Source organism: Neopsephotus bourkii, unplaced genomic scaffold, assembly GCF_033783945.1.
Source record: "Neopsephotus bourkii isolate Nb327-2 ecotype Australia unplaced genomic scaffold, CSIRO-AGI_Nbou_v1 NB_1248, whole genome shotgun sequence".
Classification (NCBI taxonomy): Eukaryota; Metazoa; Chordata; class Aves; order Psittaciformes; family Psittacidae; genus Neopsephotus; species Neopsephotus bourkii.
In genome coordinates this window covers 4,142,355-4,158,634 of record NW_026901733.1, presented here as the reverse complement: position 1 = coordinate 4,158,634, position 16,280 = coordinate 4,142,355, and the positions used below count along the sequence as shown (strand labels likewise).

Below are 16,280 nucleotides of genomic sequence, written 5' to 3'. Positions count from 1 at the left end.
TGTGCGTGTCTGATGGGGTACTGAGTACAAGGCTGTGCTTGGACCTCCCTCCAGGCTCCCAAACTAAGGTGTCCAAGTTGGACATTGACACCAGCTGGGCTAGGTAAACCAGCCTGTGGTTCTTCAGCCACCTGGCACAAGAGTGCATTTTTCCCTGAGGCCAGTTCACACATCCACCATCTAATTCAATATGGGGGTCCTCAGGAATCACTGTCCTCTCTGCTGGGTGAGTGGCTCCTGGATCCAGCCCTTTTATCAGCACACATACGCGGTGTCTATTTTATAGGCTCATGAAGATTTGTGCACAGGGCTCCTAAGGTCTGTGAAGTTGTGTTGAGTGAGTCAGGTCTTCTACTGGCCTGGTCTGGTGACTCTTCCCCCAGACAGTAAGAGGGAGAATTTCTCCCAAGTTTTCTCTGGAATTGAATATATTATTATTTTAGTTTAGTTTAGTTTAGTTTTTAGTTTCAGGAGTTGGAAATGAAAAACTTGTACTAAGCTCAGTCAGTGACTGACACAGACTGTCTAAATATAGTCTAAGTCCCTGGAGTCCCTGTAACTTGCAAATGAGTTAACAACTAAACAAGTTATTGCAGCACCATCCATCAGGTTTCTGAGGAGAATGTTTACTGGGAGAACTGAAACTGCAGCAATACCCAGAGTAAAACTTTCAGAAGGGCTTAAAATCCATGTGAACATTCCCTTTTCCCACTAACTGATGTCAACCACCTTTTCCTATATCCCTCTTCATACTGTCTCCACCTTGGGGTCATCTGCTCTTCCTTTAGCTCTTTTTTCTCTCCTTGTTTTCCACGTAGGAAATCTTCACCCTCAAAGTAACCCCAGGACAAAGCAGAGCATTGACTAACCCTCTGACAAACAACTTTCTGTGTCCTGAGAATCCTCCTTGCGCTGGAGCAGGAGACATAAATAGGGCAGAAGCTGTTTAAGACACCTCCCTTCTGCACCAGCATAGCAGGGCAGACAAGGGCCAACTCATCTTTCCTGCTGCATGTGGAGGTGTTGGTAATTTAAGGTAGGGATGAATTAAAACAACCCCATCCAGACTGCTAAATGACACCAGTTTTCACACTTCTTTTTCATTAAGGATGTCTTTGCTTTTAGTCCTGTATCTGAAGATAAAACATCAGAACACTTGATTTTTTTCTCCTGGGTCAGAAATTCTAATAGACTAAGTTGCAGGGTAAGAAGAGTAAAGTTGGGGTGATTTAAAGGAGCTGTCTCTTGCTTGATCCGCCCTTGTTTTTGACACTTCCCTGGTCTACCCGCTTTTTGTTGACAGGTTTTTAGAGGATGGGTGGTGGCTTTTTCTGAGAGCAACATCCGATGTGGTTACATGAAAAACACACACGTGAGAGCTTTGCCTTGACTGCAAAATTTGATTCGGGACTTTTCTGGTGTGAAGTAGGGCTTCACTAGCCAACAGGTGAAAAGTTACCGTGTTTTGGAACAGCTCAACAAGAACAAGACAGAGTACTTCCTGTGGGTACAGAGGGGAATAAAAAAGCTGAGATGCTACAAAATAATGCAGGGAGGAAGCCGCATTGTTAGGCTGGATGGCTGAGGGCAGGAAATGGCAAAAACAGGGGCATGCAAACTGACACAGCAAACATGCTTCCACAAATGCAAAGATGGAGCAGGAAGAAGGAGGGTCAGGGCATCCACCTGAGGTGGGCTGCTTTTGTCTATGTTAACTTATTCTTTCTCAAGGAAAACTGCAGCCTGTTCCCTTGGGGAACAGGTTTGGAACATCTCATGCTGAGAGCAATGTAGGTGAGGCTGCCGTCAAGGGACGATGTGGCAAATGGGAACGGATAGACTCCTCTTTGTGCATCTGCAGTGGAGGCTGAGTCATTACCATTCATCACCAGCCTGACTGGTGTGTTCATTCTGGTGACAGTTGTTTTCGGGAGAGAGGACAGCTTTTGATGCCTTTTAATTCCTGAAAATAAAAGAAAAAAGGGCTGTCAAGGTAACAGGCATCCGGAGAGGCTGACTGAAAACAGCGGGTAGGGAAATAACTTTAAGTCCCAGGGAAATGTGGCACAAAAGGGGGCTGCCACAATAACCAGGACAACATAGCCTGCTCCGTCGTGTTTCTGAAGGAGCAGTAAATGGCTAAAACTTCCCATGACCAATTTACAAATGAGCTCGAATTGCAGGACAACATAGTGAAGTTAGCACCGATGTTGCAGCATATTCTTTCCAGGTTTCTTCCTGCTAGGCTGTTTGTCTGTTTTGAGTCATTCAAGTCTGTATGTGTAGCATTGCTCATCTTACAATTTACTCAAGCCCAAAAAACTTCCCCAGCAGGAGCTGTGAAGCCTCTTCTGGTTCACACCAATCCTCAGGGGCTGACATGCTCCACAGCACCCTGGGGCAGTTCAGCCATTGACTTTACATGGCCTCAAGATTTCTTTCACCCATCTCCTGCTGTTTTAAGGAAATGATATAGGTCACAGCTGCCCATTGCCCGGAGCAGCTCTTGCAGGGAAGTTTTGGCTCTAAAGCCTGGGCTGGGGTTATGTCAGGTGCTCCAAATGGACAGGTCCCGTCTTCTGGCTTGTCTTCTCCATCTGGAGTAGTTCAGGTTGTGCACTGCCTAGGAAACCAGCTGTCTCCACTTCCAGCCCTGCAGAAACCCACCGCTTGAGCTTTAAAAAACAAACCATAATGATTGGGGATGAGCTCATTATATCTGCTTCTGAGTCATGTACGGGAAGCTGTAGCGAACACCTCTGCTGTGCTGGGAATCTCGTTTTCAAGGGTGTGGCGACACATGCAATTACCAGACTGATTAATCAAATCTTGGTACAGGTTTACTGTCATTACACCCTAACTTCTGATAACAGAGATGTGAGGGACTGGCGGTGTTAGGCCCCACACCTGTATGTGCACACACATGTACACGAATACCCCTGAGTGCTTCGATGAAGTCAGCAGGTCTATGCAAGGCTCATACACTCCCTGAAGCCCAAATATATTTTTGTGCAAGTTTAGAGTACATTAGTCTGTAGACAAGGTCCTCTCATAAACTGGGAGACCTGGCAGGAAGGATCCAACTTGCTTTATAAGTTCAGGAAACACAGAGACTGAATGGACCAGTATAATACAGAATTTGTAGTGACAACAATACTCAAATAATATACCTATTACTGACAGACAGCAAGTTCTAATTCGGTGTTCTTCTGTTGTTCACCTGATCATCAGGAAGGTCCTTTAGTTTGGTAACACACTGAGGATGGTGACTTCGGAAAGCCTAACTGCAAGAATCACATCCCTGATAGTGCATCTGCCCATGGGACAATTGGTATCACCTAGGGCTTTCCAGCTTGTATCCATTGCCACAGGTCACCTCAGTGTGGATGAGAATGCACTGTCACTGCTGCCATGCTAAATGAGAAAAAGACCATGGACACATGGGACTGAGAGAGCCCCAGGGGGTTACTTGGGTCAAACTGTGTCTGGGGTGAAAGTGAGCTGCTCTGCAGGACCAAGTTGTTCCCAGCCTCTACCTCTGCCACCAAAAAGGATTCGCATTCATATGCAAAACCCCTACACCCCAGGCTGACAGAGCTCCCGCTGTGACATTTGTGTGACAGGGCAGGGTGTGTTTTCTGCCCATCCTGCCTGTCTCTGCTCTCAGTATCAGTATCGGCTTCTCAGCAGTAAGGACACCCCACCTCAAAACCCATCGTAAAAACAAGAAGCGTTACTTGTATGAATGAGGCTATTTTCGTAAGTGCGGATGCGGAAGCTGTTACCACCAAAATGCTTAGGGAACCGGTGAAAGGAAACAGTCAAGCTGTAGCATAGGAGCCGGTTCAAGCACTTGGCTCTGGCTGCTCCCTGAGCTGCGTCCTTGCCATGATGCAGCACACCCAAGAAGATCTGGCTGCACCTGGAGAAGAAGATGATGCCTTTGGGGAAGGTAAAGTCATCTTTTATTAAACTAATCCTTCTCCTGCTCAGACTAAAGACCGGTTTCTAGGCTGGGTGGTATTTATTGGGTAAATCTGAAGTTGTCTATGGGCTCCAAGGTCACAGGGTGACCAGACTTTCTTTTTCTCCTAAGAGAATGGAGAACAAAAGCACCCTAGATACAATAAAAATAACTTTCACACTGGTTCAGCAGCTTGCTTCCTTAGTAAGGGGGTTACTGCCGATGAAGAAAGCTAGGGGAACACCAAATGTGTTTTCTACAGTGGCTGCACTGTGCAAAGTAGTGTTGGGCATTCACCACAGGTGCAGCTGTCACTAAAGTAGTAGGAGCTCTTTACAGGGGCTAAAGGTGACTTTCTGCTTAAATTACCAGAGCAAAATTAGCCTCCTCTTCTCTGACTGCCACAATGCAGGGCACAAAGCAGGGGCTGTAGTTTGTTACCCCTAAAACTGCTTCGCTGTAGCTTGATTCCTCACTGCTTGCATCCCAAGTCACCGGTTACATGTGTACCGAGTGATCTCAGGTCAAAACAGCAGAGACGCAGGTAAGAGGACCCTGAGGGGGAGGAAGAATCTGGCCCACGGTATCTAATTTCTGCTGCTGCTAGCTGCTGCCCTTTGCACTTGAGCAGGGACTGGGGAAAAACTTGCTCATGCAAATCTTCTCCCGGCCCCCAGCCCTCTGTAGTTTCCAAGGGAGTTGAAGGCACAAAGAGCTGCCTGGATTTGCTCCAAAGACTGTGAACCTTTAAACTCACTTTCAGCACAGCTTCAGCAAACCTCATTTAAACAAAGCTCAGCTGCGGTTGGTATGGAAAACTTAGCAATGAATAGTGCCAAATCAAGTTATCTGTGTCCCAGTGAAAGGCATCAGCACAGAAAAGCAAGCAATTTCAATGATGTACTGTCTGTACTCAAATACATTTCTCACGTCTATATGCCCCCACTCCTCACACTGTGTCTCAGACTGGGCTCAGAAAGGCAATGGATCTGAAGAAAGGAGACATCAGATCATTTGCATTCAGGAAAACCTCCTAATAGTTCAGAGAAGACTTGGGGAAGTGCCAGTGGGCAAATCAACTGGCAGTGAAAGTACCCTGTTGCATTCCCTGCATCCTGCTCTTATGCAGGTGGATGCTGCTTCCCAGGATCACCAGCTGTGTGCTCTGACTCAATATGGACATTTTCAAGTGCTCTGAAGAGCCAGTGGGATTTAGGCTTCATTGCTGTTTCTGAAACCTCTAGCCTATGTTCTTAATCAGAAGTGTAGGAGGGAAGAAGAGGAATGTGTGCAGGTTATTCGACATTTATATTGTGTTATCTGAAGGGAAAGATACAGTACTTATGAAATCCTTTCCAGCCTCTCAACTAAGTTGTTTCTGGCAGGGCTGATCCAGCAACAGCTAGAGGAGGCTGACTTATCAAAGCAGGAACATTTTAGAAACCTCTCCATGACCCTGCTTGGACCAGGAGGTTGGACTACATCACCTCCTGAGCTCCCTTCCCACCTGGGTTATCCTACAAGCCTAGGAGTTAGTGACAGACTCTTCAAGTCATCTGTGTGTAACTGGGAACACATCTACCTCAGCTGTTCTCTTGGCCAGAGGGTCTGTTGGCTCCCAAACCTGCCAGCTGGAAAGCCCAGACAACACAAGCACAGTGCTAGCCTTCCCCTTCAGCCCCTCTTCTCTCTCTTGAGCGGGTTAGCAGGAAAACATTCACTCTTGGCTGCTATTTCTGGAGAGCTGTTGACCCTGGACAACCCAGTGCTCTTCCCCAAGCTGGGGGATCCAAGCAGGGAGGAGCAGAGCCTGTTTCAGCTGCAGAGACCTAGGGGCCAGCCAAAACTGAGTGTGAGATTTCCAGGCCAGATGGAGGCATTTGTCAGGTGCTGAACTCCAGCGCAGCACAGACCACAGCTCACAGGGCATGGGCTGGGGGTTTTCATTCTCCACATCTGGCTTGGTTTGGAAAGCGGTGATGACAGATCTCCCATCCACCTTTTTAACTTGTCTCAATGCTTAGCTACTCTCACAGTTAAAGATAGCCATTATCTTCTTTTTTCTTCAAGTGCTTATTTGTTCTAGGTTTTTTGGAGTTTGTTGCCCTCTTGTCCAGAAGAGCAAGGAACTCACTTGCTTGTACATATAAATGTCTCATATAACTATCCACAGACTGTATTCATATCGCTCTTACCCTTTGCCATTGTGCCATCTTAATATTCAGCTTAAAGTTGCCTTTCAGGTCACTGACATGAAAAGAGTTAGATCCCATAGGGACAGAATCAATCTGTGCATGTCCTCACTAGAAACTGGCATCTGTGATGATTCCTCAGCTGGGTTAAATCTGTCATTAAGACTTGTTTTGAAGCCCTTCAGCATGTCCCAAATTGATCTAATCCATTTTAAGCTTCTTGAATAAGATCTCATGCACTATCAAGTCTTACTTCTTATAGAAGTCAAAGTACACTATCATTTTCTTATATGACTCCTACATCACCTACTCTGTAACAAGGCCAGGACCATTGCATCATCATTGATAATTCCACCATTTTTATCTGCTTATGCTCCAATGGCATCGGTTTTCCTTATTGTACCTATTTACCTTACTGAAATCCCAAGTCACGGAGCTTGGTGTGGCAACATATCCTACACATATCTTCACGAAAAATCAGGCTGACTCTTGCAGCAGGTATTCAAAGCTTGAAAATGTTCATCCTCAAAGAAAATACTTTAGCCAATGTTCTTGTTTTCTAATATCAACCTTGCACTTACATTATGCTACCCTCCTTCAAAGGATCTGCAGAGAATTTGCAAAATGACTGTGCTTAGGTTCAGCGAAGTGCAGCTCCCTCTTCTCTACATCATCATTTCACAGAGCACAGCTGTAGTAGGCAAATGTTTTGAGAAGGAACCATTTCAGCCTCTGGAAAGTACAGGGAGTGACGTGTTTTGTTTCTTTTATGGCCTTACTCAATACGTTAATTCAAAGCAAGTGACATCAATTAGTTTTACACCTTTGTTCAGCCAAAACACCTGCTTTGGGGAAAATGCTTAGTTTTCAGTGACTCTAAGTGCCTGAGATTCGGAAGTTACAGAAATTGCCTCCACTAGCACAAGGCTTCCCTTCATCACCGTAGCCAAACAGGCATGGGTTTTCTTTGGGTCTGTCTAAGCTGAGAAGTCAGCAAGGCTCCTGCAGCTCCCATGCCCAGAGAGGGGATGGCATGATGCCACCACCCCAGCACAGCCTCTGACTTTGGCACAGCAGGAGCTGCCAGATCAACTCAGACGTACGTGTGCACAGTTTGCAAGCACTCAGCGAACACAGGTAGCATATGGGTCGAGGCATTTCTTTAGCAGTGATCAGCATATCCAAACTGAATGCACAGGAGAAATAGACTGTGATTTATTGCAGATAGTTTCATAGAGCTGTTCCACACTGACCTCTCCTCACGTCTCCCCTTCCCACTTCCTCTGTGTGCCCACTGGCTGGACCCACGATAACCATCACCTGCCTCTCAGGCCAGAGACAACACAAAATCCCATCCATGTTTCCAAAACATGGGGGAAAAAAGCAAAGCTGTCTTTTTTTCATAATGTCCAATAACAAGTGTGTGCTCCAGTTGAGATGGTGCAATGCACGGAGTCCCAGGGTCTTCTTGCCCAGGACTGATGTGCTGCTATAGCGCACAGCCACACTCTAGCCTGCCCCCCATCTAGGCTCACAGCAGAACAGTAGCTGCATCAAACTTTAAAAGTGTGCTTCAGAAATGTACTAGATGCCTTTACATCCTTGTAAAGCCTACCTGCCCTTTTTATGAGAGAAAGAGTTTTAGCTCTGGGGTTTGGGATCAGCTTTGAGGCTTAGCTGAAATGAAAGGTAGCTGCCGTTCATGGTTATGTGTACTGCCTGGTGTATTGTAACATCACTGCTGATGTTCGAGAAAAATGAGGATAAAGTCTTGGATGTTAACTTAAAGTTGAGACATGCTTTTTTATTCAGCAACAATTCAGGTTAAGCAACCTTTCTCTTCCCCTAAAGCAATACAAGACTATGCTTTCCCCATACATATAGACGCAGTGCCTTGTCTGAAAGTCATGAAGGGAGATCAATGTCATAGCTTGTCCATGACCCACTGGGCCAAACTTCTTTCCATGCTGTAGCTAGCAAGCCATTCACCCACCATGGTGAGTCCTGCTCTGGTGAGGGGCAGCCCGGGTATGCCTTCTCCCCACAGAGCACATCAAACTGATACAACTTTAAGCAAATCATGCCTTCTATGGATACCCATGAATATGTATCAGTATGCTATTCCACTGAATGTCTATCTCAGAGATATACAGAGATACCATTTTTCCTGTGTTTCCAGCTCAGAGTTTGACGTGTCCATTTTTTCCAGCATGAGAGTGCCTAATATCTGAGAAGGCTGTAGTAAATGTGAGCAGATTTGCAATGTATTAATCATGGGAGCGTCTCCTCCTTGACTACAGATCATTGTCCTGAAAATGCTTACAGGTCCCACCAGCCCCACTTGTCCTTTCAGCTTATCTCATGCTCCTGGAAACGGAGAACACATGTGCCATAGTCACTGTAACCCAGGGAAAGAGAAGTCCCATCACTGCATCACCAAGGCAACAGTGTCTGCTTTAACCAGATAGATAAATCATAGTAAGAGATATTTGACCTACAAACTGAAACACCTTTCTCCAAAAATATGGGCAGACCTACTTAATGTGTAGGAAGAAGATGGCATGGAGAAAACGGAGCTCTCTTAGGGAGCATTTATTCCTGTTTACACTAAATGCTTTGCTCACCTACTTTTCACAGCTGCTTCTTTTGGTTGTGGCCCATGGACAGATACAGAGTCATGCAGATGGTTGAGAGGGCTTTCTGTGATCAGAGGAGTCAGTGTGAGATGCCCATCCCCACCCTGGGTGCATCAACCCACCCGCAGTGCTCTGGCCTTCTGGCACTTCCAGCTGTCCTGGGCAGCTGGAGGGCTATTTTTAACAGGACATCGTGCTCTGTAGCTGAAGAAGAAATGCTTAAGTCCGTGAGGCCCAGAACTGAAAAGGACTGAAAGGAGAGACGCTTTCTGCTTTGTTGTCTCCTTAATTTTTAATTAAAGATCTTTGATCTTTCAGTTGTTTCCTTCTCCATGTCTTGAAGGTAACTTGTTTGGTTTGTATTTGTCAGAATATTTCTAAATCACTCATAATAACAACAGTGAAGGAGAAAAACAGGTCAAATAAACAAGTGGCATTTAACCAGCCCTCAGAGAAAAGAGGAAGGTAGGTACAAGCCAGAGAGAAACCACTGATTAGGTGTGCTCATGCCACCTTCTAAGCTTGCAAAACAAGTGTCCCACCAAAAGCTACAGCAAAATTACCTTCCTTTTCACCCATTTCCCCCCTCCTGTGTTTAGATGGTGTCTTTACAAAGCTCTGTGAAACAAGCATTTTGTCGCCCAGCCCCATCGTGAAAGTCACAAAATAAATGTGTCTTGGCTAACATGAACTGATGGCGTAAACAGCTTCACCCCTTTAACAATTCGAGGCACAGCTCAGCTGCCTCTGAAATGAGCTTCCGCCTGCCTGGATGCTAAAACCAAAGCCTTGTGGTTGGTGTACCAAGGGTGTGACAGTCACAAAACAACCGGGGCAGGAAGTGCAGAGTTAAAAGGCAAAGAGTGAAAATGGTCATAGAACATGTGTTAGAGAGAGAGGGGAGAGTAGTCGAGCACTTGACTTGTCACAGAGATTGATGGTGGGACGATTTCCACATGGTAGGATTTCTCCTACATCTCAGTATTGCTTGGGGGGGATGAGGGGTGCTGTCAGGCCCCATGGAATTTTTGGCTTGATCTGACATCTAAGAGCAGGGAGATGGTTTGAAGAGGGGTCCCACTGTGGCAGCCGCTTAAGCAATCCTTCCACGCTGCTGAAATTCCTAGCTCAACCCAGAGACATTGAGCTAAGGGGGGGTAGGTATATGTGTGTGCATTTGCACACCCCAAAAAAAGATTGGGTGGGGAGGGTGCAGGAAAGCATTTATGCTGTGAGGAGCCACTGATATTCCTGTGCCTTTGGCAACTGGACAACAGGTGAAGCAAAACCACTGTGGAAATGCTGAGCACAATAGGCTTAGTGCTGCATAACTCATGGGGGCTGACACTGGCTTCCTCTGGTTTAATGGCAGACTCTGGGAATGGGAAATTTCAGGCACCTAGAGCTTGAAAGTGATGCCTAGGGTTCAAACAGTTGGTAAAAAGATGGAAAGACAAAAAGCGAGGTGTAAAGAAAGGAAGGTGCAGTGAGAGGCACATAGCCAGAGTGAGAAAATAAAGAGAGATTTTGGAGGAAGTCCCACTGCGACCCAGCCCCTGACTGAACAAATGGCAAATACTCCAGTCCATAATCCCAGGTAAAATCACCACCCTGGGAAGAAAACCCCAAAACTGCTCAAAAACTCAGACAAGGGCTTGCAACACCTCCCCTTTCGTCATGCCAGGCTGCTCCCCAGGCCAGCCCTGCCTTCCTGCCCACCGTGTACCCAGCCTGAGGGGAAGTCACCCACAGCAATAAGCTCTTGTGCAAGTGATCCTCTCTTCATGCCATGCAATATTGGAGTGAAAAACCCTCTGGGCTCCCCTGAGGAGTGTGCCTATGGTCTGGGAATGGCAGTGGCTCAGCAGCCATCCAGGAGCTTCCCTGGAGGTGTGTCAGAACCACCTGCAGCAGAAAAGAGAGGGACAGCCTCTCAGAGGGGATGGCTTTATGAATATATTGCCATTACCATAGGCATTAAGTTTTTAAGGACTCCTGCAGAATGGTCTTGGAGATGAAATCTTCCATCTTTGCCCTACAGCTCTCTGAAGTTTGTGATTAAGATGCCAGAGGCTAACGATGCTGGCCAGCATTCAGGCTCTATGGCATAAAGGGAGCTTCATTCACATCTTTCTCGCTTTGTGATAGCTCAGGGCAGTGAAAAAGCTCTGCTGTGAACATGGATGTAACCCACGGGCACTATGTTCATTTTAGCAAGGTGGTTATGCCTGTGTAGAAGTGCAGTTTGCCAACTGGGAGCTCCCTGTAAGTTTTGGACTCCCACTCACTGCATTTTCTCACTCAAGAAGGAAGAAGAAAAAGATAAGACAAGGACCAGCTAATGCCATGAAAGTAACAGAGGTAGCACTGAGTAGGTAAGTCATTTTTCTGTCTCAAATGTCACCAGCAGACCAGGGGTCACTGGAGCTTCCTAATGGTGGTGATGTAAAGAGCAGACTGAGAACAGCCTGCTTCCTCTAGGGAACCCCTGAATTCTAGGGTGCCATCTGGATAATCAGTCTGATTTATGAACTGAATGACTGGGGAGTTCAGGTAACATCAGGACTGAAGGACTGGGCCATAGTACTCATCCTTCACACTGAACTAACAGATTTCCTTCTCTTGAGTGCCTCAGGGAAAAGAGAAATTTTACAGATGCAGATAGATTTGAGGCTAGATAGCATTTCTGAGATCCTCCTACAAACACATGCAAGGGATGCCACTACTATAATTTAACAAGTGAGTCACTTTTGTTATTGAGAGGGGTAGGAATGTTGAAAAGGGTCCATAGAAAAATATTGTCAAAGCAAAACGAAGCCCGAGGAGGAGCAGCAGAACCCTCCAGCACTGCTGAGCTCAGCTCTGGAGTTGGATGGCTATAGCTTTGTTTTGATTTTCCCATGGAAGAGCAGGCAGCTCGGGAGGTCCTGATCTGCTCTGCCTCTTCAGTCGCCCTGGGGAGCTTCCTGCCCATTCTATTCCTGATGCCTGTTGTGAGCCAAGGAAGGGTTAGCTTAATCAGCAACACCAGCCACTGACTAGTGCCAAGCTGTTGTCATTAATCACTTCAAACATTACTGCTCTGAAAATAGTACCCAGGGTCAGATGTTGAAAAGCTGGCATAGTTTAACCAGCGTCATTTAACCTTAGCCACAAAGCCAGACCACACCCCTAAGGAAACACTATTTCTTCGCTTTAAATTACATATTATTTGTCATTTTTTAATTCAATTCCACTCACATCCCTAGTGACATGGTACAAAAAGCTGGTTTTCGTCTTTCCTAGAGGAAACAACTGCTGCAAGTAGTTAAATACTTCCATGTTAAGGCAAGCTGGACCAACGAGCAACCTATATTCCCCCAAGAGATGCATAGGGATACTGGCCTGCGGGTTTGATCACGAGCCTCTCCATGCTGTAGATCCACTCCCTCTCCTTTGGAATCTCAGTCCAAATATTTGGCAGATGCACTTGGGGCTCATTACGTTACAGAGGCAGCGTGTTCACTGCGCTCCCCCGAATGGCATTTCGTGTGCGCTGCACTTGTTTTATATTTGCTATATTTAAGCCACAGAAATATGCGGTGATGAGGAAAAGAGGGCTGTGGTGGTATCTTGGAGGCTGGAAGGGGATGAAAATCATTTCTTAAAGCTGCAGTGTGCTCTGCAGGACTGTGGCCCAGGAGAAGGAAAGAGGGGCTCGGTCAGCCCAGGTCGCTGGCCACACTGAGGAACCGGCTGGGTCTCCCATACTGCCATCCATCCGGAAATGGCAGGTCTGGTTTTATACTAGTGTAACTGAGGGTGGAAATTGCTTGGAGCGTTTTCCCCAGAGGACTCTTCCTGGGTTTCTGTTATGAAGCCACTACACTGGGAACATGCAGGAGTAGAGGTGTGCAGCACTGCAGGGCTCATACATGGCACTTGATTTTGAAGCTTGTCTAGCATGATTTGCTCTGTTCTCTCCACCCCAGCCTTTGCATCCTTCTCCTACCTGACCATCATTTTCCCCAGACCATATTTTTCATCCCTGCAGCTCCTTGCATTTTTGCCATGACCTGTGGGACACACTGAGCAGGAGGAAGACAAAGGCTGTCTTTACACTGCTGCTGGAGGGCACAGCAAGGCAGGCCCAAGTCCTGGGTGCCCCCAGCCTGCTCTTTTGGTCATGGACCTAGCATGACTTTGGTGGTTGCTAACGTCCTACAGTGTTTGGCCCCGTATAATACCTGTCCTTCGTGATCCCTGGTCCTTCCAGGTCAATTGCCTACTTCATAGCCTGGGGCAGACGAGTATGGGGCTGGCCCAGCCATGCCTGGGACTGCTAACCAGAGAGTGCTTGAGCATGTGCAAGAAAGGCTTTCTTCTCCTCTGTGCTTCAGACCTTGTCCCAGATTTACAAGTGCAGGTGAGGCTGCAAAGGAAGCAAACACGGGCTGAGTCTACATTTTAACTAGAGCCCTGATGTCACTAGCAAGTTTCAGCAACGGGTCTGGTAACTTGGGTAGAGATGGCATCAAACCCTAGGAGACTCCCAAACACAGTGGGGAGTTCAGCCTGCTGCTGTGATGGAAAAAGAAATCTGTGGCAGGGAGCCAGGTTTGGGCACTTGAGAGCCAAGAAACAGGAAAGAGCCAAGAGATTACGTAAAGATTGAAGACAATCCCAACAAGGAAGCTGGGATCAGATCAACTTTCTGTCTACAAAGCCGGATCCTTTCCTGGAAACAGTCTAACAGAGCCTTCTTGATCCTATACGTGCTGGGGGTGCTGGGAAAGGCAGCCCCAAGCAGGTATCTCCCATGCTGCAGACCTTTGGGAAGCACTGCATTCCACTCTCCACACTCCTCTGGACAAGGTGGTAAAGAGGGTTTCAAGTCTGTCCAGCAGCAGAACTTGAAGCCTGCCCATTGCCAACAGCATGGAAGAGGTGGTCTGACAGCCGCGCTCCCAGAAAGCAGGCCAACAGCACCGTACCTGTCGCTTCAGATCTCTGATCACTACCATAGCTTTGATCATTGCATTGCGTAGCTGACTTCCAGCTGTCCTGGAAAGCAAAAATAAGTTTCCAGCATTTTTTTGTGTGCCTTAATTAGAAAACAAGGAATGCTTTTCAAAACCAAGAGAGGGGGGAAAACAAGGCTAGAGCTGCAGCACTAGACATGCCATCCACACACTTGCTGTGCACTTAAGAGCGGCTCAGCGGCCTTGGTTGCTAAGCAGTCTGAGAAACTGGAATGTGCTGCTCTCTCCAGCCCTCCACGAACACTGCCACCCAAAACCTGCCTGAAAAAGGCATTGAGGCTGATTTTGAAATGCGAACAGTTCTGGGGAGGGAAATGCAATCAGTGGCTCCTTCCTCCTGCTCCCCCAAGTTATACACATGCGGGCAGGTAGGCTGCATGCTTGTGCAAATGCCTTCCAAAGTTAAGTTGTTATCTTCAAATGCTGCCAGAGGCACAGGCCATCAGTGGGAAGCGTTCTTGCTCTGAAGGCAGCTATCTCAGTTCAGCACAAATGCAGCAAGGTAGACCAAAGAAGGATTACCTATGGAAAGCATTATCTTTTGCAGTACATGAAAAGCTAAAGGCAATTCCCCTTTATGTCTCTATCCCTCTCTCTGCACGCATAACTGTTCCTTGGTATATCAAGTGTGTCCTGACCACCATGCCACAAAGCAAAACCACTGCATTATACTTCAGTTTTTCTCAAAGTTCCGGCAGTGCTGAGCACCTGGTCAGAAGTCCCAAAAGGCTGAATCTGCTCCTGAATCACTGCAGAAGATCAGCTCAAGTAACTTTTCCCACAGAATGCCCCAAGAGCGGCAGGTGGAAAGCTTTGCAAAAGCAACATCAAGAGAAATGAGGAACTTGAGGGTGGAGCAGCAACACAGTGATGGGAAGTAAAAAGGGGGAAATGGTTGCATAGTGGTTAGAGGATGTCAGCAGTGAAAAACAAGTGGAGATCAAACTCTTTTTAGAAGGAGAGTAACAAGTGTTACAGGATGATGATGAGTGCAAGCCAGATGTGCTGGGCAGGCTCAGCTGACAGAGAAGGGAGTCAACCCAAAGGGCAGCACGGGCAAGGTGTAGCAGGAAAGTTGGGGCAACACTTTAATGTGTTTAGCTGGAAAGAGTAACGGTGAACTTGTGTATGCTTAGAAAGTTAAAGCTCATGTCTTGCCCAGGTTGCTCATGGCAGAGGTCAGGCTCTTGTCTTTTACCTCTCCCCTAAGAGCCTTTCCAAATGATGGTTCTGGCACCTGCTGTGCTTCCCACACTCAAATGTGATCACTCACCTCCTTTTTTGGGTCACAGTCCCCAGTTAAGAGCACTCAGGTTTGCTACCTGTGTTCACACAATGTGATACCTGATGGAGACATCTTGTGGGGCATTCATCAGAGATAGAAAGATGCCATGCATTTCCAGGCACCCCCTTATGAGCAACAGAGTTACACAGAAACATAGCAAAGAAACATTACAACAGAAAAAGCTCCTATACAAATTGCCTTCGTTAAAAGCGAAGGCAAGCCTGACCTATCTCATACACCCAAAGCTCAAAGCCATTTTCTGCCCACCTATCCCCCCACCTCCTTTGGCTGATCCAAACATGCTAACGGGAGACCTCTGTGTGAATTGATATCTGCATGGTCTGCTGAGTATTGACACCAATCCTTGCTTGCAGGTGAAAGAATCCAGGCCTAGACTAAGTCTTTGTATGTGCATAACAGGCATACACCCCCACTATCAGCAGGGAAATGGCACCAACATCCCACATTTTCACAGAGGTGTTCACAGAATCCTCCCACAGAGTATTTTATGTGGGTTTCTCCCAGACCTGTGTCCAGACTACTGGGTCCTGCTCCCTCTTTCCAGGTTTCTCTAGATATGTCTGCAATGGACATGTGAGCCAGGAGCTCTCCTGTCTCTGCTGAGTTGATGGATTTAGTGGGATGGAGCCTGTAGGGTGATGGGAAAAGTGAAGTACTTCTCATTATATCTACCCCCCGGAGCAATGTGTAACTGATGCATATCAGCCAGAAAATCCTGCTCAGGAGCCTTCCGGGTGCCTGGGAGGAGCAGACCGTTTAGGTATTCTCAGACTATAATCTCTTCTTTGATAATCCTGATTTACTATTTGGCCTGGGAGCAAAGGCTAATAACAAACAAAGTGCCCTGGCAAAGCTCAGCAGGTAATTTAGGAACTCCGGCTTAGTTGTCTCAAGTATAATGCGGGGTTACCATTGCTGAGAATTAGTGTTTGCGAAGGTGCACAGGAGTGGCAGGGAGGTGGAAGTGCATCGTAATTGGCAATTACTGGTTTGGAAAGGTCACTGTTTTCTGGAGACAAAGCTCAAATCAGCTCCTGTCACTTAGAAATTTCACTGGGGACATTCATGCTGACCTATTTTTAACATAACAGCAGATTACACTGTACTACAGTGAATAATTCATAGGAGTAGTAGCATGATCACAGCCACAATACAACGGCA

The 16,280-nt window shown here is 46.8% G+C and overlaps 1 protein-coding gene and 1 long non-coding RNA gene across 5 annotated transcripts in view; one reads left to right on the top strand and one right to left on the bottom strand.

The window, feature by feature from the left end:
* Nucleotides 1–1,544: 1,544 nt before the first annotated feature.
* LOC133218342 (uncharacterized) lies at nt 1,545–5,775 on the bottom strand. The gene is made up of 2 exons (XR_009727106.1): nt 4,334–5,775; nt 1,545–1,963 (listed from the first exon to the last, which is right to left on the bottom strand). It is a non-coding gene; the product is annotated as an uncharacterized LOC133218342 (long non-coding RNA).
* The window catches only part of RIPOR2 (RHO family interacting cell polarization regulator 2), a 64,862-nt gene continuing 52,273 nt past the window's right edge, over nt 3,692–16,280 (top strand). For 2 of the 4 annotated variants that reach the window (XM_061364693.1, XM_061364692.1), the window contains exon 1: nt 3,696–3,952. In XM_061364693.1, the coding sequence (XP_061220677.1) occupies nt 3,889–3,952 (64 nt within the window). In that variant the 5' untranslated portion in view covers nt 3,696–3,888. Of the gene's footprint in view, nt 3,953–16,280 lie in introns of all 4 variants that reach the window. The other 2 variants (XM_061364695.1, XM_061364691.1) reach the window with 2 other exon arrangements.